This window comes from Pagrus major, chromosome 24, assembly GCF_040436345.1.
Source record: "Pagrus major chromosome 24, Pma_NU_1.0".
NCBI lineage: Eukaryota > Metazoa > Chordata > Actinopteri > Spariformes > Sparidae > Pagrus > Pagrus major.
Genome location: NC_133238.1, coordinates 10,925,520 through 10,951,069, shown reverse-complemented (window position 1 = coordinate 10,951,069; position 25,550 = coordinate 10,925,520). Strand labels below are relative to the sequence as shown.

The window sequence follows — 25,550 nt, the reverse complement described above, 5'->3', positions numbered from 1 at the left end:
GATGACACCCGAGGCTGTTTCCTGGCTGTCACCCTCATCTCCACCTCACACATCACACACGCACACAAACGCACGCGGCCTCAGATCTGGATCCCCCTGTGATGTGATCCGACTCATCGGGGTGACTGTGGTGGGTCCGCGCATGGCTGTTAAATAAAAAAAACCACATCCTCACACAGCAGCCGCACACTTCCAAGGAATTACAGCAGGCACTGGTTTGGATCACAGACTACGTGACTGCGAGATGCAGTCAGAAATGGGGTGAAATGGGCAGTGTTGAACCAGAATTGGTTTTAATCCATTTGATATTCAGTGCTAATACAAGTTAGTGGCGTCACATTAGCCTTCTAACACTCTAAATCAGGCCTCTGCATCCACACTAGAGTAACTGTCTCAGAAATTTCATGTTCTGGCTAAATATAGCGAACAACCAGGCCATCTCTCTGGCCCATATATGTGCTACCTCTCCAGCAGACCTATATGGAAGCACCAGACATGGCTGCTGGGAGATTTAAGAGCCTCCACAGGGCAATGATGTGCTAAAGTATGCTGTGTTGTGTTAGCTGCGAACTGTCTGACGAGACTCTTCTGTAGACACACTTTGAATTATTAAATGTTTAATCGAGCACTTTGACAATGTCAGTGGTTTGCTCAAGTTTTACATTTTGTTGCTGAGTGCTTACTGGGACACTGACATGGAATAGAGCCAAAGTTACAGGAGACCTGATATGCTTTTTTGTTTTTTTCCCCCTTCCCTTCAGTGTTTTATATACTGCAGGTTCTTGAGCATGTAAAAGATTTTGGAAGTTAAAAAGGTCAAAGTCCGCACCAACAGAAGCTCCTCTCTCCCACAGAAACCTGAACCACAACCACCTGAAACGCCTCGTCCAAAGTCCTGCCTTTAATTCTGTGACTTTGTGACGTCACACCTCGTCACAGAGTCACACATTTGCGCAGTGGCTAGTTTGGCACGTTTGAATTGGTTTAGCACATCTGCTCTGTAGCGGTGCTGACTCAGGTGTGTGTGTGCTGACCAATCAGAGCAGACTGGGTATTCGAAGGGGTGGCCTTAAAGAGACAGGAGCTAAAACAGAGCGTTTCAGACAGAGAGGAAATACAGTGGACAGTATGAGAAAACTGATGTGTTATTTTAGCTTTAAAGCATGTAAACCTATTCTAGTAGTAACCCAAAACAAATGTATAAACCTGGAAATGAGCATAATATGTCTCCTTTAAAGGGGCAAGATGTAAGAACTTTAGTCAATGTATTGTGTTGCATCGATATCTACTGAAGTTAGCATGCTAACCAGTCCAAAGCTCCTATGCTAGCAGTGTAAACATCCACACTGCCCTGTTCCCCAAGTGCGAACGCGAGCTGCACAGCTAACTGAGCTAATTTGCTAACAGCAGATACAGTTAGCAGCAGTTAGCAGCTACTCTGGCAATTGGCTGCCTCCTATTTTGAGCATTAAATGTTAATATTGTAAGTAACACTTTACAAGTCAAAATATCTGCTGTGAAAAGAGCCCCATGTTTTACTGGGACTTTAACTTCAACTTTATTCCTATTTTAACTTTATTTTTGGAAAATTAAATGATAAATTATTATATAATTTGACTGTTTAGTACATAATAGGTGAGAAAACCGTGAAAATACCTTCAAAGATCTCAAAGGTGACCCTGAAATTGTCAGAAATCAAATTTTAAGAGCCTATAACCTGCAGATATTTTGCATTATTCTACTCGCTGTTTCAGCTTCTGTATATTGAGAAACCCCCAGAAAGCATAAAGTAGTGCACCTCTGTCATCTGGATCCTCACTGTGGTGTGCCACCGAGTCAGATGGGATCATCACAGAGCCTCAGTAGCTCCGAGTCCCCCTCTCTTTGTCAGCACTGTGGTGATGTTTGAGCCATCTTTGGAGCTCTTCCACAGCTTAGCCTGCAACCCCCCACCTACTGGCAAGCCTCAGCACCATGGCCTGGAAATCAGCACCAGACATGGCGAGGATGCAGCGTGCTAAGCCAAACCATAACGCTGCCCAAACTGATGGAGGGAGCTCAGGAGGGGGATGGGTGTGGAAGGAGGAGGTGTGATTGTGTCAGCATCTGTGAGTGCGCATTTATCTGCAGGAATATGGGGATCCTGCATACAGATACGAGAATATGTGGATGTTTAATGTCTGTATGGACACAAAACAGCCAACAAAAATCCATACATGTTTCATCATGATAAGACAAGAATGGGATGGAAATCAAATTGAGAGCCTCTTATAGCTCAAGGCTTCTGTTGATGCTTCCTGAAAGGGAAAGAGGAGCTAAAGCAAGAGGTGTGCAGTGGGGTTACTTTGAGCCACTGGGATGGTGCTGCTGGGATTTTGAGGCTTTGGGAGGCGGGGGGTTCATACAAACATTTCTTTGATCTCCTGAAGTGGCCTGAGGTCTGAGCAGCCTGCTGTGAATGGGGTGGGTGTTGAGGGTAAGTAGGTGGAGTGGAGGTGTGTGTGTGTAATTCACCACATAAAAACCAAGGTTAGACGTAAAAACATTGTAGTGCATAGCCTCGTATTGAAAGGTAATTGTTTTTAATGAGATGATGTGTCAGGTGAGATTAATATGACAGGCTGTGGAGTTCATAAATCTTGCTTGCGCACACACCTTTTGTCTTATAAACACTATCACTCTCACTTTCTCACACGTGGTGTCTATGACAAAGAATTACATTGTTTCGAAGAAAAATGACGGTGTGAGTAAGATTAAGAATATGTCCAAGCGAGAACAGCAGTGTGTATGAAATAGAAGGTATGTGTGTGAGACAGCATATTACTAAATATGGGCACATAGCAAAAAATAAATAAATACATTCCTCTGTTTGTTTACATGAAACTCTACAGGGGGACTTTAAAGGTGTTAATAACATTCAGCCATTAAATGTGATATTCAATCCCCCCCCCCCCCCCCCCCCCCCCCCCCTTCCATTGCATTCACTTTACAACACCAGTGTTTGAATCATCTGCCCCCTGAAGTGGCTGCCAGTTTGCTGCCAGTTTGCTGCACTGGCTAATGTTGCCAATGCTAGCTAACGTTAACATTGCAAATATTAGCTAGCAGTACAGTATGCTGGATGCATACTGTAGAATGCCATTTTAAAATTACAGGGTTTGTGTGAGGCAAGTGATGTTTCTGTGAGATTATAAAGCTTTGATTGAGAGCAAGTATGATTTATGACCCGAATGGCCTCTCATAGAATTTATTGCGCTTAATATAATCTCATGTTGACTAAACATTTTATCTGATGAGGTGACAAAACCCACCATTTGTATTTAATGTGGATGAGGACAACCATGAAGATTACCAGCTCTGTTTGACCCCGGGCGGGGCAGAAATCCACCTTATCTTGCAGAGGTGACAATGCACAGAGAAAGTGAATTAATTTAATATATGGGAGAGGCAGTCTGAGTAAACAAAGAGGAATTCCTTGTAAAACGAGGATGATATCGCACAGAACACTTGTGACACAATTGCAAATGCAGCAGAGAGTTGGTGGGCCCAGGGTGTAGCTGAAAGAGGGAAATGTCACTTGTCTCTCGCCGATTTCGGTCTGTCTCCACTTATAAAACTCCCATAAAACCAATAATGCTGTGCAGATGTAGACGTTTTACCCGTGAGCTAACAATATAGAAGGCGCAGTATGTCGAGAATGCCTTTGATCAAGGCTTTATGAAGGAGACGGCCGCTTTGATGATTTTGCTGACATTTCCAGGAGACTTTAAAGACTAATCAAATCAGCGTGCCTTCTCTCTCTTCGAGGTTAAGTAGCATGTATGCGGCCAGCCTCTCAGGAGTTTGGTTTTTATGGTTTGGAGATGAGGAGACATTGTGTCTAAGTGCTTTTTGAATTAATGAAAAGATGCTTGCTTTTTGTGCAGATATACAGGTTCCTTCTGCAGACGTCTTGATGTGAATAAGATGCACATTTGCACCAGTGGTGGAAGAAATATCCAGAGCTTTTACTCAAGTAAAAATAGCAATACTTCAGTATTAGAATACTCTTTTTGATTTAACGTATCATTATGAAGTTAAGATTGATTGCACAATGTAATGACCACAGAATAATGACGCCATTTCCGTTTCGATTGGTTCCCTATAAACCTCGCTTCTACGCTGCAATTTTGTCTGCCACCGTACACGAAAGCTTCCAAAAGTGAGGGCTGAGTGGTAATTTAGTCAGGCTGGCAGCCTGGCACCATTTATCTGCATTTGTTTTTCTTTTCCTTCCTTCAGAGACTAAATGAATGAATCAACTCACGTTTTGGTCTGTGTTGTTGGTAGACTCAGAGGAAAACAGAATGATCCAGTTGTCTTTGTGTCATCGCTGCCAACAGCATTACCACTTGAAAATGATAGAGGTAGGAAAGTTGTATTGTTTCCACTTATAAAGGTGCAATATGTAGGAATGTCAAATTCATACTCAAACACAAACATGAGGTAGCATATCACCAGAATAACTGCCAATAGTGCTAACTGTATCTAGTTAGCTAACCGTGCAGCTACTGTTCTGGACTGACAGCTCAGTGCACCAGGGAAGTGTTGATGTTTACATCACTAGCACAGGAGCTTTGGACCAAGACAGGCCCAGGGCTAGCTGGTTAGCATGCTAACTTCAGTGGATATCTCTGCAACACAATACATAGAGATCACAATGTCAATGTTATCCTTCATGAAATACAGTTTGTGACTAAGTCTGTGCTTTTATTAGCTTGCAAGCTACCCGTACTAGTAGGTAGCTAGCCAACTTCTGCCATATAAGCATTAGCTAACTAAGCTAGTTGGTTAATTTGATAATGCTAGGGCTAGCTGGTTAGCATGCTAACTTCAGTAGATATCTCTGCAAAACGATTGTACAGATGTCAAAACTGTTATTTCTTCAAATTCTATTGATAATTTTAGTTGTTTTTTTTTAAACATTTTCAATTAAAATCTTACATATAGAATCTTTAAACATACCCGTAAAGCTATAATATAAATGTAGTGGAGTGAAAAGTACAGTATTTTCCTCCAAAATGCTGTACAATAGAAGTGTAGAGAAGCATCAAATGGAAATAGTCAGGTAAAGCACTATTACTTCATTACAGTAGTTGAGTAAATGTACTTAGTTACGTTCCACAGCTGATTAACATGCATGTACTTGCAGACAAATTAACTCCTCCATTAATTTAATACATTTTTACATTTGAACCTACAGTGAAACATCATTTTTATTCTTTTTTAAAAATATATATCCGCATTTATAAAATCACAATGCAATGTATATTCTTCTATATGAAGCTATGACCCACTGACCTGCGATGACCGGTACGTTAGTTTGCATATTCTGTGCTGGGGATTAGATATATTGCTTGTCCTTTGTCTGAGCATTAACATTTCACTCAAAGCCGGCGCCATTCATCTTCATCACACGACTGATTTCTGATGCCGACGGCATACAAATGCACTCATCCCACACACACCTGCATGTGCAAACACACCCATGCTGGCACATCCTGTCGGCTCAGTGGGCCGTTGATGTATTCACAACCTTTTCTTACACGCCGTCGCCTCTCTCCTCTCCATCTGCCCCCTCTCTTTACCATTTAGCCAGGACAAACCTAGAACAGACTGATAACACTGGTGTGGATGGAGCGAGGAGGGAATTCTACAGGGATTCGTTTAATGTTATCTGTTCCCAGTATAATTATGTAAATCTTCCCATTGTCAAGGGGAACTGGAGTTCTCTCTTTGGCTGTCACACACAGAAAACTGGCAAAGTTCTCACTTTCTTGGGTCCAACTCATTGCAGTTCTTTACACCGTGTAATTGAACTGGACGATTTGTCACAGATTTTTTATTATCAACCTGGGGTCCTATCATGGTCAGTGCAGCATGCGTAATGGCAGGCAGAATATGAGATGGAGCTACTGATGCCATTTCTGTGGTGGCTTCAATTTGGGAAAATGTCCAAGCCATTAAACCGAACAGGTGCTTTCACACCAATCTGAAATGTTAGACCTATTCCTGTATTTTCACCTCCTGGACACATCCATATACAGTTTGAAAATATGACAGAGTGCCTCGAATAATACAGAGACCCACAAATCATGATGCCATGTCATGCCACCTGAGAAATGTGCTCTATCTCTGGCCTCTCGTATCTTTTGTCAGCTAATGGAGCTGAGAGATGAGGGCTGAAATTGAGAAGCTCTCCCACAAGGCAGCGTAACCAATCATATGATATTTTGGATCAGCCGCAGACGATCATATCAGACATTGAAACAGTGCGGCCATTAATCCTGTGTCTGAGACCGAATCTTATATTTTCCCAACAAAGGTTTTATTTTCTTGATACAGTGATTTATATCTCTCGAACGACGCCGTTATCAGAGGCATAGAGCTTCCATCCTTTGTTGAAAACCAGGATAACACTGTAAGGGTACATGTAGGATACATCACACTTGTTTTAATTATCTATTATTAGGGCCCGAGCACCGACCAGTGCCGCGCCTGCCCCCCCGTCTTTAAATATCCAAGTGCAAAATAATAGTTCTAAATTCAGGGGAGGCCACATGTGGCGTCCGTGTGTTGAGCGCCGCGGCCTGCGGTGTCGAGCTTTAACAGGCAATCACATTTCTTCTTCACACCCCACTAACTGTGAGCTTTTTGAAAACGGTCAGAGGAGAGACTGATAATTATACTGACACTTCCTGGATCGGCTCGTAAGTGGAAGTCGTACAGATGGGACGCTGTAATGTGAGAAAGGGGGAATATGGAGCAGATGATGTGCGGTACTGTATACAGCAGGTCAGGAAATTAAAGGATAATTCCGCTTTTATTGCATCTGGGGTGTTGTTTTCGTAGTTTTAGCCATGATAACATTGTTCTGAGATTCATTTGCTCACACAACTGCAAACCGCTCAACACAGATATGAAAAACCGGGTTGCTTATGTTCTATGCAAACATCATTTATCACACATGATCAAAACAGGGATGAAATTATACTGTATGCACTGTATGTCCTCAATTAGAGTCACAGTAGTTAGTTAATCAAAACATTATGATAAATAATGAATTATACCCTGAAATAACAATTCATTTGCCAACAATAGATCCACAACGCCTTCCTCTTGCTGCGGATATTAAATACCAAGGGACAGGAAATATTTTAATTTAATTTCTACATTTTTAATTAATTTGAATCCATGAAAGAAAAACATTTAGTCGACACTGTGAGTTGAATAATATGGGGAAATGTGTTGTTGATGACATTACACAGACAGTAGTTAAGTAGAATTGAATTACACTAAAATATCATTAAATTATCTTATTATGAAAAGAGCAGTTCCCCTCAGGGACGCCAGTGGATGTCTGGCCTGCGGCAACAAACTGGCCACAAACGGCCCCGATGTGCACGCTATTAGAGCTAGTCGGGTGTGTTAACTGTCATGTACATCGCAGCTATTTACACGTTGAGTGAAAAGTCATTATTATTTGCAGGAATGCTGGTCAAAAACTAGAAAATCTGCGTCATACTTGTGCATTTGTTTCTGTAAATGCAACGTACTGGCGTGACCAGGCAGGTATATGTATACTGTGGAGATAATGGGGTAATGAGATGCAGGTGCGGAGACAGGAATGAGGGACAGGTGTGCAGGGTCAGGTGAGAATGTAAGGCAGGAAACTCACATGGGAAAACGAGGGTTATCTTCTTCAAATAAAGACGCTTTCGATTGTTTTCGGAGTGAAAAGCTTAAGTAGCTCGACAATGAATGGGATCACTGGGGTGACACAACGCTGAGGATACCCACTTTACACATTAATCATTAGTCACACACGGCTCACTTTTGTAAAAATTCAAGGGGATCTGCTCTGTTTACATTATGGGTCATATGTTGTGAGACCAATTAAACGTCATTCATCCATTTTCCACAGCTAACACGCCATTTTTAACCGTTTTTCTTGGTCTGTTGCCCCCAATTTCTTCTACACGGCTCCTCCATCACAACTCCCCAATACCCACACAACATTTAGGCAGAGCAGCAGGGAGGGGGTACGACTCGTATCCCTCCACACTCTCCCCCTCCTGCGCAGGGTGATGATCTGTAAAGAGAATCATTAAGACGCAATTTGCGACTGTAACGTGCACACACACACACACACACATCGCCTGGAGAAGACTATTCATCACCAGCGGCCCATTCCTCACTGTGGAGAGGAATGATGCTTGCAGCCCTGCTGCATGTCTGCATGACCTCTGACCTCCAAGATGTGTGTGCCTGAACATGACTGCATGGCACCAGTGTACACTAACAACAATAGGTGGTCTGGTGTGATAGGCAGCGTGAAAAACAATGGATGTTATTTGCTTGTTTTGCCTCCCTCTGTAGTCATTTTGTGTCTCTTTGACGTATTTTTATGTCTCTTTCTGTTCATTTTGCATCTCTATGTGGTTGTTTTGCAGATCTTTGTAGTCATTTCACATCTCTTTGGGGTTATTTTGTGTCTGTGGTCATTTTGTGCCTGTTTGTAGCTATTTTCTATCTTTTTGAAGTTATTTTGCATCTATTTATCGTTGTTTTGTATCTTTCCGTAGTCATTTTGTGTCTCTTTGTAGTCGTTTGTGTTGTTGTTTTTAGTAGTTTTGAATCTCTGCGTCACATTGTGGTCAATTTCGGTCTCTGTGAGGTCATTGTGTATCTTTTTGTAGTATTTTTGCATCTCTTTGTAGATGTTTTTGCGTCACTTTGTGTTTGTTTTGTATCTACTTGTAGTCATTTTTCAACTCTTTACAGTTATTTTGCATCGCTTTGTTGTTGTTTTGTGTCTTCTTGAAGTTTTGCATCTCTTTATGTTAATTTTGCATCTATTTGTGGTCATTTAGTGTTTCTTTTTTGGCTGTTTTTTAATCTTGATTAAGTTATGTGTCAATTTCTGGTCATTTTGCATCTCTTTGTGGTCGATTTGTGTCCCTGTGATGTCACTTTGTGTCTATTTGTAGTTATTTTTGTACCTTTTTTGTAGTCATCTGCTTTGCATCTCTTTGTAGATGTTTTGCGTGTGTTTGTGCTTGTTTTGTATCTATTTGTAGTTATTTTTCAACTCTTTGTAGTTGTTTTGTGCCTTTGTGTGCTCATTTTTGTGTTTATTTGTAGTTATTTTACATCTTCTTGTGGTTATGTTGCGTCTCTTCTTAGTTTTGTGTCTGTTTGTAGTTTTTGCATCTCTTTGTGTTGCTTTAGTGTCTCTTTTCAGGTGTTTTTAATCTCTGTGTGCTCATTTTGCGTCCTTTGTGGCCACGCCTCTCTTTGTACATTAATGGATTCCCATAAAGAAATGTCAACAGTCACTCCAAAGACCCCGGTGGTGGCCTGTGCCCGGTAGACCTGCTGCTCAGTAATCCAACCAAGGTCGTACCACAGGTTTGATCCCCGGCAGACCCCATCCAATGGCCAGATGAAACGTCCTTGAGAAAAACGCTCAGGCTTTCTTTTCTGGCCTGCTGTTTTTGACCTCCATCTGAAAGTCATACATGTTTAATATATTCAAAAATGAAATTACCTAATTATACTTAATGCATAATGATGAGAAAGAATGAAAAGAGATGAAATGGAGGACCGCTATAAGGACCATTTCAGGAAAAATAATTCATGCTTTCTGCTTGTTGACCCTCCTTTTATTTTACCACAATAACCTAAACCCCCAGCCAAATAATGGGTAATTGTTGATGATGTGCTATCAAAGGGGCAGCAGAGAGGTCTGGGTGCTAAGAGGCAGTGCTCTCTCCACTGCTTGTCTTTGATGAAGGGTTCTTCTGCTGAAAATGTAATTCCTCCTTCCTCCTGGATGTTTTCATTGTATTCGAGAGCCTCCCATAACGACGCCCAGCGCTGCAGCTCGGCAACCTCTTCCACTATGTTCCTATGGTAACAACCCAGAGTGTATGTGTGTGTGTGTGTGTGTCTGGGAGATGAGTGATTGTCTATGTTTGTGTGTGTTCATTATGGTAGTGTGGCTTTTTTTTTTTTTTTACATAATGAATCAATTATCAAGGCCGTGGAGCGAGCTCATTTGAATAATCGCAGACGAGGAAAAACGCTCTCCACACAACATGATTTTACTGAGCATCCTCACACATCACATGGACGGCTCAGTATTTCCCTTGGAGAAGGTGCAGCTCTCTGTGTGTGGAGGGGAGAGGGAGTATAATGGGACATCCAACTGACATCATTTGCCTGCCAATCTGCACCCTGCTTGCCAAACCTGGCCTCCATAATAGCTTCACTGAGCAGAGCTATGGCAGCTAGTGTCTCTATTTTTAAACAGTTCTCCATATGGGAGAAGGAGTCATACCGCCCCCTACTGTCCAATTTCGGTTGTTGATTGTGATCACAGCAAAACTTTTGATTTATGAATATCACAACTGAGTCATAAAGGATACCTGGATGCCAGCTGGTGCAGGTTAAACCACAGTTTGGATGTTAACCATGGTTCAATATACAAAATGTAGTCTGATATGGTAACTTTTAAAAACCTCAAGTAAGAATACACTGATAATAGATTTTAAAGTGTAGTAGGACACATCTTGTGTCTAAAAGTTACAACTTTTGAAACACACATTTCTTTATATTCTGTATTTATTCAGTAAGGATCACAAGAAAGTCAGACGCAAATTAGTATTCAAAGCGAGTTATTTTTTGTATGGCTATGAAACACCTCTGGAGGGGGTCTTTAAACCTCAAAACACCATCTTCACACATTGGTCCATTTTATAAACAGCGATCTGACTGTTTGATAGTGTCACACGACTCATCGACGCACATCTTGGACACGTTTATTTAAGCCTGGAAGTGAATGTAATTAAACACTATCACTGACCTCATAGAGAAACTATCCATCATCTTTTCAGTTGCAGGTCATTTGGGAAGCAGTGAAACGACAATTGTCAGATTTCCTACATTCCCACGACTTGCAACCTGGAACACAGCAGCTTAACGTCATCCCAGCACGTGAGCTTCCCATTCTGAGTCAGGGGAACACGGCTGCCATGTGAATATGGGCTCCGTTGTTCATCTACATTTTTACCACCTTCATATTTAATTCAGTATTATGTGTTTAACAAGGAATCTTTTGAAAGTATAATGTCTACTGGTAGATTTCATTTTATCCATTGGCACAATATGGACTAGACTTCTGTTAACAAGTTACCATTTAAAAAAAAAACAAAACAAGAAATCAGACCCAGGTTTATGTAGTGACAGATAATGATTAAAGATTCTCTGGACTAGAGGGTGTGAAGCTGTGATTATACGAGACAGGTTGACATCTGTCATTTTTTTTTTTTTTTTTTTTAATTAGAAGCCTATCTTTTGTAATTACGACGTGAGGAGGTTAATTAAGACTCATCTCTACTGCTGTGAGAACATCGTTTGGATTAAGACCTGCTGTTTGAAGGCCTAATTATTAATCCATGCATAAACAAAAGGGAGGCTTCGTCATAGAAAGATGGAAAGAGGAAGCAAAAATCACTGGAAGATGATTTCTTTATACATTTAAAAAAAGAACTTAACTGAGTCTTCTGAGGCAGATTTAACAGATACAGTAGTTGTATCTTCTATACTTCTAATTACATGTAATACAAGTGGCTGGAATGTAACTAAACACACATTTGTACCTGGATCTGGAAAAAAACACAACTGCACCACCCTGTGGCCACTCATAAAAGTACACTCATTAATTCTTGCTTCACCCGTTACATTGTCGGTGATTTGTCTTTGAGTTTAGCAATTCTGTCCTGTGCTCTCCTATAGAACAGGAAACTGGAAAGTGAAGGGCCGATCACTTTTATGCAAGAATCCTCAAACATGTAAAGGACATCATCATACATGAAATTCGTAAATTCACAGATCTCATTCAGTTTCTTCTTGTCAGTCAGCTCCTTCTTGTCATAGTCGACCTGAAATACTCTTAACGTGGACTGCTTTGAGTCAACCAAAGCACTGAGGTCTTCCAAGGCCTGCTGAATCCTTGAGTCGGTCCGGGAGGTTTGCTTCTCAGTCAACATTATCCGCATGAGATCAGTTCCTTCAACGCACTCAGCGGCCACCTCAAGACCCCTCAAACACCTGTCCAACCTATTCTTATGGAACTTTTCAATGTATCTGAATGTGTATGAGTCAACCCAGATGCACCTGTCCTCTGGATGCTGTGGACGGGCTGCAGACAGCACTTCTGTATCCTTAGATACATCTTTAAGTCTGGTCAGGGGAGGCTTAGCAGTGATGGCTGAGTTGCTCTGATCGGATTCCCTCAGATTGTCTGTGCTGCTGTAGCCGGAGCCCAAACGATTCTCTCCTCTGATCTTGGGCGTTGAAGCCCTGTTTGGTCGGGTGGGTTTTTGTGAAATACCGTCTTCTCTTGGCTGCTTCATTGATATATCCTCTGCAGGGAGCAGGTCCGGGCCTGATAAGGAAGATCTAATCCCTGCATTGATCTCCTCTCTGAGCACTTGTCTGGGGTTGACCTTTGCTCTCTCGGTTCTGTATTCTGTCTGTATTCGGTGCCTGGACCGCGCTCCCTGCTCCTCTTCATCACTGTCTGGGTTACAAAAGCTTCCCACAGGCGAGGAAACTTTTCGCCTCGAGTAACCATTTTGAGTTTTTGCATTTGAGAGCAGGACTTCAGTTGCCTCACCTGTGGTCTGCAGCGGTGTTGATAAGCTGTTCGAGCTCGCTGGCTCCAGCTTAGCTTTAGAACCACCGCGGCTTACGGGGCTGACAAACTCGCGGCGAGATATTACCCTCGGATTAAGAGGAGCTTCTTTGAGTTTAGCAGCACTTTGGGCCGGGACTGTGGATTTAACCCGGCTGGCCCTGCGGATGAGGTCCCGTCTCAGGGCCTGGACGGCCGTGAAAGGTCCCTCAATTGTGGTTTTGCTCTCCTGGGGCAAAGGCTGGAAACGTAGTGACCTGTGAGCTGACTGCAGACTCTGTATCAGTGATGCTTGACCACTTCCGAACACTGAGAGATTAACCATAGCGCTGCTGACATAGAAGAACACCTGCAGCACAAGAGCACATCCGAATCAGTATCTTATATCAACAGATACAAATGTAAAATTCTGGTGAAAGAGAGATTATTTAAACACCATCATGGCCACACTTACATCTCTGGTGAAGGGGAACACAGTGAGACAGTAATCCTCTGGAAACTCATCGTCGGCCATGATCTGCTGCTCCTTTCGCACCACCCTCGCTGCATCTGCCAAGAGTACTGTACTGTTCTGCTTTGGTCTCCACCCATGTCAACATTATAATGATGCTTGTTATTTCTTGTCACGGAGAGTGCACAGACTTTACTCATTATTATCTGATGTCGGCTCGGCCGCGACAGTACACAACCATGATAGTATGATAAATTAAACCATTCATCAGCTCGGCATACATCCAGGCAGCACTTCATGTAAATAAACGTTTGATTTACGGCGAATAAGTGGGTCCGATGGGAACCGAAATTCGGCCCCATGGGAGCCAATTATTGTATAAAACAGGAGCTGTGTTTAACAAAGGTGTACAGTACAGCTGACTTAATGTGTTTTCGTTTCACTGATCAGGTTTGTGCCTCTCACATATTACCATTACAATCGAGCCACAGCTAATAAGCATCTTCTGTGAAATAAATACTCGACTATATTCGAAAAATCCAGAAGCTTCTGACCATCTGGGTGGAAAAACGCTCCGTCTGTTGCGCGCTAAAACAATTTCAACATCTATTGGCAATTTGCGATTGTGTTTCCTGATCCAGGTGGAATATATGTTCATCCTTGCCCCTTTTTTTAGGAAACGTTGTACATACTCGATATATCGGCCAATATTATATATATATATATATATATATATATATATATATATATATATATATATACCATATTATTTCATGTACTGAAACCATAAAACTGTAATTTAATAATTATAAATGAACAGAATCATCTTTTGCTGCATTTTGTTCTATAAAACAGTCCCACCTATATATCGGGCTCTTAAAGAAACATCAGTATAGACCAATATAACTATTAGTATAAGTTTTATTTGTTTATTTAATTCAAATTGAGCTCAGAGATATCTCATTTCCTGCCACTATATTTGACTAGATTAGGAAACAGGCAAAAAAACAACTACTTGTATTTGTGCTGCAAACTGAATATTTTTTAAAATGATGGTTTCGATGGTTTCAAGTGTTTCAGGTTATTGGAAACACCTTCAGAGCAGCAGCAAGTGTCCTGGTACTTATACATGTAGTGCAAAGGTTAATATGTGGCAGGCACAAACTGGGGCTGCTGGATAAGGAAGTCAACCTAAAAATGCTCAATTTTTAAATGGAGTTCGGCGAAGCTGACCTAAAAATGGTCAAATTTCAAATGGAGTCTGGCGTGTTGACAACAAACAGATACTAACTTGTTTATTGTTAACTTATTCACTTTAACTTGTGGTCCTCATAGTAGGGACAATTTACCACACACAAACACACACACACACACACTTTACTATCATTATCTTGTAATGTAGCCTGTGTTTAGCTACAACCTGCTAATTTACCTTCAGCTTCGTCAAAGATGACAAACGCGACCCCGTCCAGGTTGGTGGGGTATCGGACCACCTCGACGTCCCCCCCGCGACTCCTCCTGCGGGTTTGGAAGTGAATGGTGAGCTTGTCGACCATCCTGCTGAGAGGTAAGGCGTCGGGCACACCGGACACAACCACCGTCCTGCCTTTATCCAAGTCGTCGTTCTCCATTACGGCTGCAGAGACGAAGCCTAGCTGAACATCTTTAGCTAAGAGCTAACGCGCGTTTTTATCCCACCACGCTGACGGCGCCATTACTGTAAACACAGTTACCTTAGCAGCTATGTTTCTGTTTCTGTTTCACGCTTCCTGTGCAGCTGTTTCGTGCTGTAGTTGCAGCGTTTGTCCACTAGGGGTCTCTGTTTCTCTACATTTCACTCACATGAGGGTTTATTCAAAATGGCTAATTTATGCAGCTGGAAATTAGGATACTAAGCAGAGCAAATATGTCTGCAATGCCCAAAAGACACAGATACAAATTCCATGGCAACATTATTCAAAGAGTTGCTTCATCTGTTGCTTCTTCTTTTTCTCCTCACACACTAGACTACACCCTCAGTTTGCTGACTGTGGATAATTGCTGGAAAAAGTTATGTCAACACGTGTGGTGCAAACATTTATTAGAGTCAAACAAAAAAAAAAAAAAAAAAGAAAGAAAGAGAAAATGCCACACCAGACACAGATCACCTCTCATGAGTCACACAAACAAATCCAAAAAAAGAAAAGAAGCCAAGTAGATGGACAAACTCGATTGCATTTTTCTTGTGCATATAAACATTTTAATTAAATATAAAAGAAAGTGGCCTGGCCGAGTGCAACAAACAGGTACGAGGGGGGGGTAAATAAAAGAAAATCCAGGCCGGGTCCTATACCAATCAAATCTCCATCTCCTTCATCACTTCAGTGCAAATCCAACATTCACTGTGTATAAAAGTGACTTTAAATAATTCAGGTAGTATATCTATTATTCAGTGTTGATTATTGTATGGGCTCACATTGTACAAGAGTAAAACAAGAGGAGGGACCTGTTCTTGTGTACCTAAATAATGCTCCATTTTATGAGTGAGTGGCTGGGATCAAGCTAGCACACACATGACGGGAGGACTGATGGATGTCGAATTCAATAAAACACCTGCTTTTGATATGGATGCTCAGTTTGATTGCAATAACATGATACAGAGACCCAATTTAACATGTCGAATTCTCATAAACATTCTTGAACCAGAAGCAAGCAGGTTGTGTGTATACGTATGATGCTGTCACACGCCTGCACCTGCTATTAAAAAACAGCTGGCGAATGAATCCCAAAGCTTTCCAAACACTTTCTAACAGCAAACTAGATTTTTTTTTTTAGAATAGAGAGGGGGGAGGGGGGCCTCAGCAGCTGTGGACGCATCTCACAAACAAAACCAAACTGGTAGGTGGTGCTCAGTTTCCACCCTGCACAGACCTGTTGGCCAGAGAAATGATAAAATTAACTAAAACTAAATAAAAGTGAACATTCATTCTTCAAAACATTGGATACGGTTTTTTGATTTGGACAGAGTCTGGGACTAAAACCGAGACAGTCCCGACTGAGGCAGCAGAGGCAGGTGGTTGGATGTGCGTTCATGTGGCGCTCCTTAGGTGCGCCAAGATCTTAGCAGCTATGAGCCGGCTTTGTCCGAGTCACACAGCTCCCCTCTGTGTCTGGCACTAGTTCGGAGTTTAAAGGTGGCCCGGGGGCCGCTGTGGTGAAACGTGGTGCTCGGGGCAGAAAATCTGGAGGGTAGCATGGCGAAGATGGAGTACGATGAGGCCAGGTCTCTGCTGGGAGCGTCTCTGGTCGTGTTGCACAGCCGGGGCCGATGGTCCGACAGCCGCTGGATCAATTCGCCCCCTTTGCAGAGCTCTGCCAGGAGGTGGTGGGAGTCTGTACAGCTGATCCCCTCCGGAGGATCTGTCACTTCCAGGATCTGACTGCTCACTGCAGACACACACAGACAGCACTGTGAGCAGCCGAGCCAGTAAATAAAACAACTGTCATGGGTGAAGGGAAAAATCAGACCTGCACCATCGGGAGGCTTCAATAAACTGCTGCTGTCAGCTGTTAAGCTTTAGGTGGAACAAAGGACGGTCAAACCTGGCGCGGCGTGCTCGAGCACAGTTACGTCAAAATAGAACTCAAATTTTATGTTTTTTTTACCGTTTCTTGATAGGTTACATTATCAAAAATGCATGATTGTCAGTCTAAAAATAAGGCTGCTTTTCTGACTTCCAGAAAGCGTGACATTTTACAGACAGCGAGGTAATGTTGAACTTTCCAATAATGCATCAAAACCCCTTCTAGTTGATTGTACTGGTGGGATTGTTGACAAGAACACCTGAATAATGCAGAAAATATCTCAGCGGGTGCAAAAAATAAAAAATACGACGCCATATTCGAAATAATCAGCACATTTCTTTCGGCACAATACCGCCGGGGCTGCAGGTTCCACTGCCAGGTGTGGATTCTGCCCCGTCTGTAATTTATTCTGCTTACATTCACTAAACACACGCTTTTCTCCACAGTTACGGAGCGCAGCAAGCATATTTTGACACAATAAAAAAAACCTGATGTTATTCCAGTTAATCTGCTAAATAGGCTACACAGCAGCCGACTTTATCAGGTGATGAATCTGAACACGAGTTTCCTTTTATGATCGACATCTTAAAGCCCGATGTTCCACTCACGACTGCATGTTTTGAGAAGCTAATTGCCTAAATTCCTACACAAAACTACTTCATGATGTACCAGATTTACATTTTGTGCTTCTCTGCGGAACGAAGGTCAAATTTCGGTCATGACTGCGGTTAACTCGAGGTTCACTAAACTCAAGCCTCCCTCTGGACTTCCTATTACCTGCTTCACCTACACTGAGATCTGAAGACAGAGGTTTTCTGCTGGCCTTCCTCCCATGACCGCTACGCCAAACCCCCAGTGGACCCTGAGGAGACAGAGGATAACCGTCAGATTTTTTTTTTGTGGAAGGCAGCGAGGGATGTTTGCTGACCTGAAATGTAATATAAGTCAGAAATTCCAATGATTCCCTGACAAGGATCTTGTGCACTGGTTTTAAGCATAGAAGACTTAAAAATCTTTATTACAAATCTAGTGTAAACAGGGTTTTTTTGTGTCTGACCTGGTGTTTGGCCACCATGTGGGCAGTGTGTATCAGCGGAGGTCTGATGGCGGGTTTGTACTGCAGAGGCTGACCCAGTAGAGAGTAGTGTGCCTCACCTAGAAGTGATTGCAAAACACAAAAAGATCAAAAAGTGAATTTTCACATCAGTAGAAGCAAAAAAAAAGAACATTCAGTGTGAGTTTAAATGGAGTTATATCTGTGGCTCAAGAATTTTTGCAAGCTGTGAATTACATTTTGTATATATAAAAATAAAATAAAAAAAGTTTTATCTGATTGGCAACTTCACCTCTAATCCAATTATTAGTGGGGAATTCTGGTACAAGGGAAGTTAAAGGAGTAATATGTAAGAATTGGCTGCCTAGCTAGCTCAGTTACAAACTAGCGGGTCGCACTGGGAGCTCAGGGTCCAGTGGACTGTTAGCAAAGGAGCTTTGGACCAGGACAAGCCGGGGCTAGCTGGTTAGCATGCTAACTTCAGTAAATATCTCTGCAACACAATATATAGATTTCATAATGTCAAAACTTAGATTCTTACATACTGCCCCTTCAAGCAAGCATACCACAGCGGCAACTGCAGTATGTAGTTCATATACTTTAGGTGAAATACTTTACTTAGTTTTATGAACCTTTATGAAATTCAATTAGTAAGTTAGTCCAAAATAACTTACTAATTGTATTTTTTAAAGGTTATTAAGGTAATTCCTTTAATAAACATCAACTTTAACTGTATGTAAATTAAGACACGCCATTTACTGAACATAGCGTGCTAGATCTCAGTTTAAAAGCATGCTATGAGCTTGTTAATGCTAATTGGTAAGTCAGCGAGCTATATAAATATTAAATTTAGCTCAGCTCTTTACGTTTAATATTTAATGGCCACTTCGATGACCGAGTTAAAAAATTTAGGGGCACAGTTAGACACGCTCTACACTTACTATTAACAAGTTATCCAACTAAGTTAGCTAAGCTATTTTAGCTACTGCTTCTCTGGCCGCTTTTAGCTGGCTACCTGCCATGACGGCAAGGCTGCAAGCTAATTCCAGTACAAACTAACTTAAATATACAATATTATTAAGGTCTATAAAACTAAATATGCAACCAAAACTGTGTAAACTACTTGCGAGTCTGCTTACCATTCTCCCAGTGCTTCCCTACCATGCTAGTAGCAAATAATCTTAGCAGCAATCAAAACAGCCTCAATCAGAAATCACCTCCAATTTCCAGACTGACGAACAAAATATAAAATTACATTTTTGCAACAATCTTTTGATTGCGGCACAAATACAACTCCATAAACCTCGACTAGGCTGCTGTGTTGCCCTTTAATATATTGCTCTGTGAGTGTGAGTGAACACCCTGGTGGCGTCTCTGACCTTGTCCACTGTGGCAGAAGGCTGTAGGGAGCTGCGGGTGGTGGTGGTGCGGGTGGTGGGCCATGACAGGGATGGACGAGATGCCTGATGGGAGGCCCTTGACGCTGGGCGGCTGGCCTGGCAAGGGAGTGAGTGCCGGAGACGAGGGCAAGCTGCTCTACACACAACACACCGGCGGTGCGGCGAGAGATTATGGGGAGGAACACAAACACTTTCATTCAAAAAAAGCAACTGTGGCTATTTCTCTCTTTCCCAAAAAGTCATTCTGTTGTTCATGTTGTTGCTTTAATGTACCATCCCAACCACATTAGTCCCACTAATGTACCATTACACCCTAATGCCGAGGACTATTTTCTCCTCATTTTCGAGCCAAGCCAGCGTTGACTTCATTTGCAGAGCCTATTTACGACGACATTTAACCTGCCTGGAGAGCAGGGGAGGCCGGGTTTGGCTCCAGGGGGGCAATTCTCGTGTCACTGTCAAACTCAGACAACCAAAGTAAATTGGCTTTCAAATTGCTTTCTTGTGATGGTCTTAACTTTCTGACATGTACTGTATTGTCCTATGTGGCAAACATTACCTGAGCAAATTAAACATTTAATTTAAAATCTTTTGGAAATCAAGTCAAAAGCTCTAGGCCACTCAGCTAATTAAATCTACTGGAAATCTTAAGACAACCTCAGTGAGGTTTTAACAGGTTGTAATACAATCTTTTCACTTGACAGCACAAAAATTCAATTTTTATTCCAACCATTTTTCTGGGAGGTGTTTTTGTTTTGAGTGATGGCCTGCGCCTAATCGATGCACACGGGCAGCGTTTGTACCTGGGTGTTGTCTGGAGGTGGGGGGAGCTCGGCAGGCCTGCGGCCGCGCTGGTGCTCGGCGCCCGCCTGTTTGTGGTTGGGCTGTTTCCGCTGGCAGGGGGAGGGGGCCCGGGGCTGCTGGCAGGGGGGTGCTGTCATTTGCAGCATCACCATGCTGCTGCTGGGGCCTGGGGGTAACAACCCTGCACACACAAACACACACACACAAAGTTTAGAGAAAGAGCAAACAAAAGCTAGAATTGAAATAGTGTTGACAAGAGGCGAATCAGGTCAGGAAGACACACATTTAATATTCTTATTTTTTATTCAATTCATCACTTAAACTCATCATTTATGCACCACAGTGAACCGACAAACTAAATGTGTTTTCGCCCCAAAAGCTCTTTTTCAGCACTTTTGTTCAGCTACACACCTCATCAGTGAAACACCGTTAGCTGCTGAGCAATTAGGTTTTAAGTGCCTTGATTATGAGGGCACAACCGCAGTAGCAATAACAGACTCCATTCCCTTTCCCTGCTAAATCCTCTGCGATGATCCGCGAGATCCAATTATCTTATTAGTTTGTGACGCATGAACGTGACTGATGTGACTTAAGGAAAAAAAAAAAACCAACGCAGCATCAGAGGTGCACGAGGAAATGAACTAAGAAAACTATCTACAATATATTGCCATGTAATTAATTTCTGTTTACATAAAGCTCACATTAGGTGGAAATCATATAGCAAACTTTGCACAGCCGACGCCGCTGTTGATTTATGAATTATTAGCCGACAACAACAGCAAGGACGACGGATATTTGGACTTAATCTGCAGATTATTTCTGGCCCCCGACCTGGCCAATTAAAAATGTTTACTGGTGACGCTGTAGGTAAGGCCGTCGCGAGACCTTCATCTGACCTCATTACTGACGGGCTGGAAATGATGGCTCCCTCCATTGCTCTCCCATAATAATCAGACATGAATAATAAAGGTCATTAGTAAGGAGACTGCCCCACCTGGGCCTCTGGACAGACAGTCTGTGAGCCCTTGAAAGGCCAATACAGAACAGGCCATACGTGAAAAGATCGGTAATTATGGTGATTTTTATTTCTTGAGTTTCATCTATCCATCTCCAAACTTACCTGATGTTTATATCTATCACAACTAGACTGATATCTGCCTATTTGGATAACTGCAGATATATCTGTACCGGTGTACATGTCAGGAGTTCAGTCACAAGAAACATCAGAATAGAAACTGTAAACTCCATTTGAGGTCATTTAAAACAGTGTCGCCATGACAGAGTTTGTCCACCAGAGAGCCACTCAGGGCATCAGCCTGAAATGAATATTTCTTCCGACATGATGTCTCTATAACTGTTGACTGAGTAGTTCTTTTTTTTTTTGCCTTTGGTGAATGTGTAGATTTTGAAACGCGCAAGTTTAATGTTATCGTATCTCAGTATAAATTACACCATGTAATCTACTTAGTTACTTGTAAAACCATGAACAAACGGCCAATGAAAACCCTGATATAAAGAAAAAAATACCCACAAAACTCAGGCGCGGGTTTGGAGAGGTGACCATGACGACTGAACAGAGCAGAGCAGGAAACAGAAACCCCTCTGACTGAATGCCTGCTACTGATGATGCATTATTCTGAGTAGTATTTCAGTACTGTAGCTGTACTTTTCCCACCACTAGTTAATTCCACTATAGAAGACTTGATGTTCACTGTGGTGAGGTGGAAAAAATATGTGCATATATTGGAATCTGCATTAATCCAGTATTATTCATCCCCTATTTTCCCTTACAAATAAATAAATAAATAAATAAATAAAATAAAATAAATCAGACTCATATATCATTTTTGGATTGTTGCAAATACATCCATACATTAATGTGTACATGTACACATACATTAATGTGTACATGTACACATACATCCATAAATTTCATAAACGGTTTCTTGTCTTGAAGTGAACATTAAGCAGCTTCATGCTGTGATTATATGTGATTATATACATCAATACATAACTCGCACCGCAGACGCCGCAACCATTTTTTAACTGTACCAAACAGCACTTTGACAGAGTCGTTGTCAACATAATGTTTGCAGCGGTCGACCCACTAGCTGTTTAATCTCGGCGCAGCAGCTCCGGTGGAAGGGCTGGATGTGCAAATCACTTTCACTTATCCAAACTCCGGGGAGCCGTCATCACTACGCCTCACTCTTTTTCATTTTGAAAATCCGGAGTGTAAATCTAATCACGCGTCTGACGCACATACAATGGCAGCATAAACCCGGGGAAGATTATTTCATTAAGAAGCCCGAGTCGTAGCGATGAAGGAATACATTCTGCAGTTATTGACACTGAGAGATGAGGGAAAATAAAGCATGTCGGGGGCGCCTGGCGCTGATGGGGAATCTCCAGGGCGGTTAATGTCAGGGAGTGAAAAGTGAGTATTCGCACTCTCCTGCTGCAGATCACCGAGTGTTTGGATGTAGACCTCGGCAGAGGGGGAGGGCGTACCTGCATACTGCTGGCCTGGGTGCTGCTGGGAGACGCAGTGGGACGAGGTCTGAGGAAACTGGAGCTGCTCCATCATCTGGGCGGGCAGGAAACTCACTGTAGAACTGTGAATGGACACAGAGTAAAGAAAGTGTTTTATAACAGGGTTTCTCTTAATAACCTTTTCATGGCCAAAGGAGAAAAAGACTTAGAATGCATTAGAAAGTGCAAATATTATTGACATTTATATCCCAAGGGCTGCGACTAATGATTACTTTCATTGTTGATTCATCTTTAGATTTTTTTCTCGCTTAATTGATAACTTGTTTGTTTGATCAAATGTCAGAAAATGGCCAAAAATGTCGATCAGTGTTTCCCAAAGGCCAAGACAATCTAGAATCAGAGAATGTTGGCCCAAAAAAAGACTCAACCCTGATAACATAAATAATCGTAATGTCATTTATTAACCTTTAAACATGACTTGGACCTGGATCAACAGCACAAAATGGATGGATGAATGAATGAAGGTTTAAATGTTGCCAAACTTGTCACTGGAAGTGCTACTGGCACTCCACAGCCTGAAGAAAAAGACGTCCAATATGATGCTCACACCTAAGTAGGTCTTAAAAATCTAAACCCGCACAGACGGAAAATCTCCGGGAGCTCTGAGATCTTAACGCTGCAGTCGGGGTATTAAATCTGAAATTTCTCTTTAAGTCCATCTGCGGAGTAGCTGCGCTCTGCTCTGTAAGCAACCTGCCTGCAGGGACTCGGCGTACAGCTGGTGAAAAAGCAGGCTGCAGGTGGACAGTCGGGCCCTCGTGGGAGAACACTGAGCCGCTCCAACACTGCCGCATAAATCATTTCCACACCGACTGCCCTACTAACGCAGCCTCATTTTACAGCTGGGACAATGAGAGAGTGACCTCTCCTCGCATGTGTGTGTCTTTGCATTGTTCTCCTGCAGGTGATGGCTGCGTACATGGCTATGTTCCCGCCTGGTGTTTGTTATGTACACCGGTGTGCACAGCAGTCCCAGTAGTGCTACTCTCACCAGTATCCAGATTGATTGGGTCCATGGAGGTAGAAACTAATTACATGTTTTGCTTTCTGTGAACTAGTTCTATCAATCAGCTTCTAATGAGAGAGAGCTCCACACTACTAGAGGAACGGAGGAAAAAGACTCTTTGAGAGGTGCGTCAGAGTCGACATTCATCAGCTACGCGAACACCCGGTGCACTAAAAGCATCGTGGTAATAACCTCATTTTTCCCCCCCGCGGTGAACAAAGATGACCTTGGCTCGGAGCGGCTTTGGGGATTCACTCATCGGGCCTGTTCGGTCTATAAATAAGAGGCACCTTCAGGAGTGAGGAGCAGCATCAACTACCTGCAAATCGGTTTCTGGGACAAGGTACATCTACAGGCGAGCTGATAATTTCATCCAAACCTGATTAAAGCAGCTTCAGCTATTAGAATCTGTCATTAGAAAAGGATGAACATAAATCAGAGGAAGTTGATTATCAGTGTGTACATGACTTTAGTTCATTTTACAGATAAAAGCTGCACCAGAAAACACAATTAACTCTTTTTAACATTTTATACGACTGCTTCAGGCCTTTAGGATGATTATTAAATGGATCGATGTCAGCTGGGTTATTAAAGAAATCGTGTTAATGCCAAAACTATTTGCTAATTACTCCCATATATCAAAGTATTGATGTGCATGGAAACAGATGCTGCTTGGATAACACAAATACACTTCTGCGGTGCATTTTGGGGACATTCATAGTGTATTATAATGCAGCCATTATGCTTTATAACACTCATACACACACACACAATGCTTTTTGATGCACTTAATCATAAAACATTATAGATGTGACTTATACCGAATTATAAGCTGAAGTGACGTATGGATGCTCATGACCAGTTATAAACTAGAGGTTGACTTAAGGGGCTTATAACTGCCTATACAGATGGACTCATGTTATCATATAATACTCCAGGCAGTTTAATAAGTAATCATTGTATTGTTGATATAGTGCATCAGAAAGCATTATGACTGCATTATAATACACCGTGAATGCCCCCATTAACAAACTTCACAGAAAGTGTTACCCATTGATCTTTTGTGCTTTCCAAGACAGCAGTTTCCATGCACATCAATACTTTGATATATGGGAGTAATTAGCAAATATGTTTGGCATTAACACGATTTCTTTAATAACCCAGCTGACATCGATCCCTTTAATAATCATCCTAAAGGCCTAAAGCAGTCGTATAAAATGTTAAAAAGAGTTAATTGTGTTTTCTGGTGCAGCTTTTATTTGTAAAATGAACTAAAGTCATGTACACACTGATAATCAACTTCCTCTGATTTATGTTCATCCTTTTCTAATGACAGATTCTAATAGCTGAAGCTGCTTTAATCAGGTTTGGATGAAATTATCAGCTCGCCTGTAGATGTACCTTGTCCCAGAAACCAATAATTTATGAAACTGCATGGACGTTTATGGCGCTCCACGATTCCTTACTACAGTTAAATGTTGAGTGTAATAGGTAGTCATAACCACTAGTCATAAAGCATTATGAATGCATTTATAATACACCATGAACGCACTATTAATGTGGTCGTGATAGAAAGCGTTACCAAATCGGAATCTAAAATTGAAATCTCAAAAACACGCGGGGAGCAGAGACGGTACCTCATGGTGGTGTGCTGGTTCGGGGGGAGCAGGCTGTAGCAGGGCTGCACGCCAGCGACAGCCACTGCCCCCTGCCCCGGCTGACAGGACACAAACACAGGCTGCTGGTACGTCTGCTGTGGCACAGAAACCTGCTGCGAAAAACAAAAAAACAAAAGATTGGAAAAACATGGAAAATCAAGCACATAAAGGCATGGTAAAACTGAAAAAAGTGATTTTCTGCTTTGAGTGAGTCATAGTTTTGTATTTTCTTTAATCTTAAGGACAATTAACTGGAAAAAAAGAAGAAAAAAAAAAAAATCAATAATCAAAATCAACATCAAGTGCACTCTCTTATTTTTG

At 42.0% G+C, this 25,550-nt stretch overlaps 2 protein-coding genes across 8 annotated transcripts in view; both read right to left on the bottom strand.

Moving 5' to 3' along the window:
• Positions 1-11,553: 11,553 nt before the first annotated feature.
• LOC141020370 (uncharacterized) lies at positions 11,554-14,937 on the bottom strand. Of its 2 annotated transcripts, none has more exons than XM_073495419.1 (3): positions 14,623-14,937; positions 13,194-13,288; positions 11,554-13,088 (listed from the first exon to the last, which is right to left on the bottom strand). In XM_073495419.1, exons 1-3 carry the CDS (start codon positions 14,819-14,821, stop codon positions 11,781-11,783), a joined length of 1,602 nt encoding a protein of 533 aa, XP_073351520.1. In that variant the 5' UTR covers positions 14,822-14,937; the 3' UTR covers positions 11,554-11,780. The 2 variants fall into 2 exon arrangements, with proteins under 2 accessions (XP_073351520.1, XP_073351521.1); XM_073495420.1 differs by having other exon boundaries at positions 13,194-13,320; positions 14,623-14,704.
• A 314-nt stretch (positions 14,938-15,251) lies between these two features.
• The window catches only part of r3hdm1 (R3H domain containing 1), a 45,697-nt gene continuing 35,398 nt past the window's right edge, over positions 15,252-25,550 (bottom strand). For 2 of the 6 annotated variants that reach the window (XM_073462156.1, XM_073462158.1), the window contains exons 18-24: positions 25,209-25,342; positions 22,524-22,627; positions 20,012-20,193; positions 19,188-19,344; positions 17,812-17,909; positions 17,532-17,616; positions 15,252-16,616 (exon numbers count right to left, since the gene is read on the bottom strand). In XM_073462156.1, coding sequence (XP_073318257.1) covers positions 16,297-16,616; positions 17,532-17,616; positions 17,812-17,909; positions 19,188-19,344; positions 20,012-20,193; positions 22,524-22,627; positions 25,209-25,342 — 1,080 coding nt within the window. In that variant the 3' untranslated portion in view covers positions 15,252-16,296. Of the gene's footprint in view, positions 16,617-17,531; positions 17,617-17,811; positions 17,910-19,187; positions 19,345-20,011; positions 20,194-22,523; positions 22,628-25,208; positions 25,343-25,550 lie in introns of those variants that run through there. The other 4 variants (XR_012177987.1, XM_073462159.1, XM_073462157.1 and 1 more) reach the window with 4 other exon arrangements.

What these genes read in the sequence shown, in the direction of transcription:
- LOC141020370 (XM_073495419.1), bottom strand. Translation starts at nt 14,821, where the DNA reads ATGGAGAACGACGACTTGGATAAAGGCAGGACGGTGGTTGTGTCCGGT. An exon ending in CATCTTTGACGAAGCTGAAG is followed by an intron (nt 13,289 to 14,622) that starts GTAAATTAGCAG and finishes TACTCTTGGCAG; the next exon opens with ATGCAGCGAGGGTGGTGCGA. An exon ending in TGTTCCCCTTCACCAGAGAT is followed by an intron (nt 13,089 to 13,193) that starts GTAAGTGTGGCC and finishes CTTGTGCTGCAG; the next exon opens with GTGTTCTTCTATGTCAGCAG.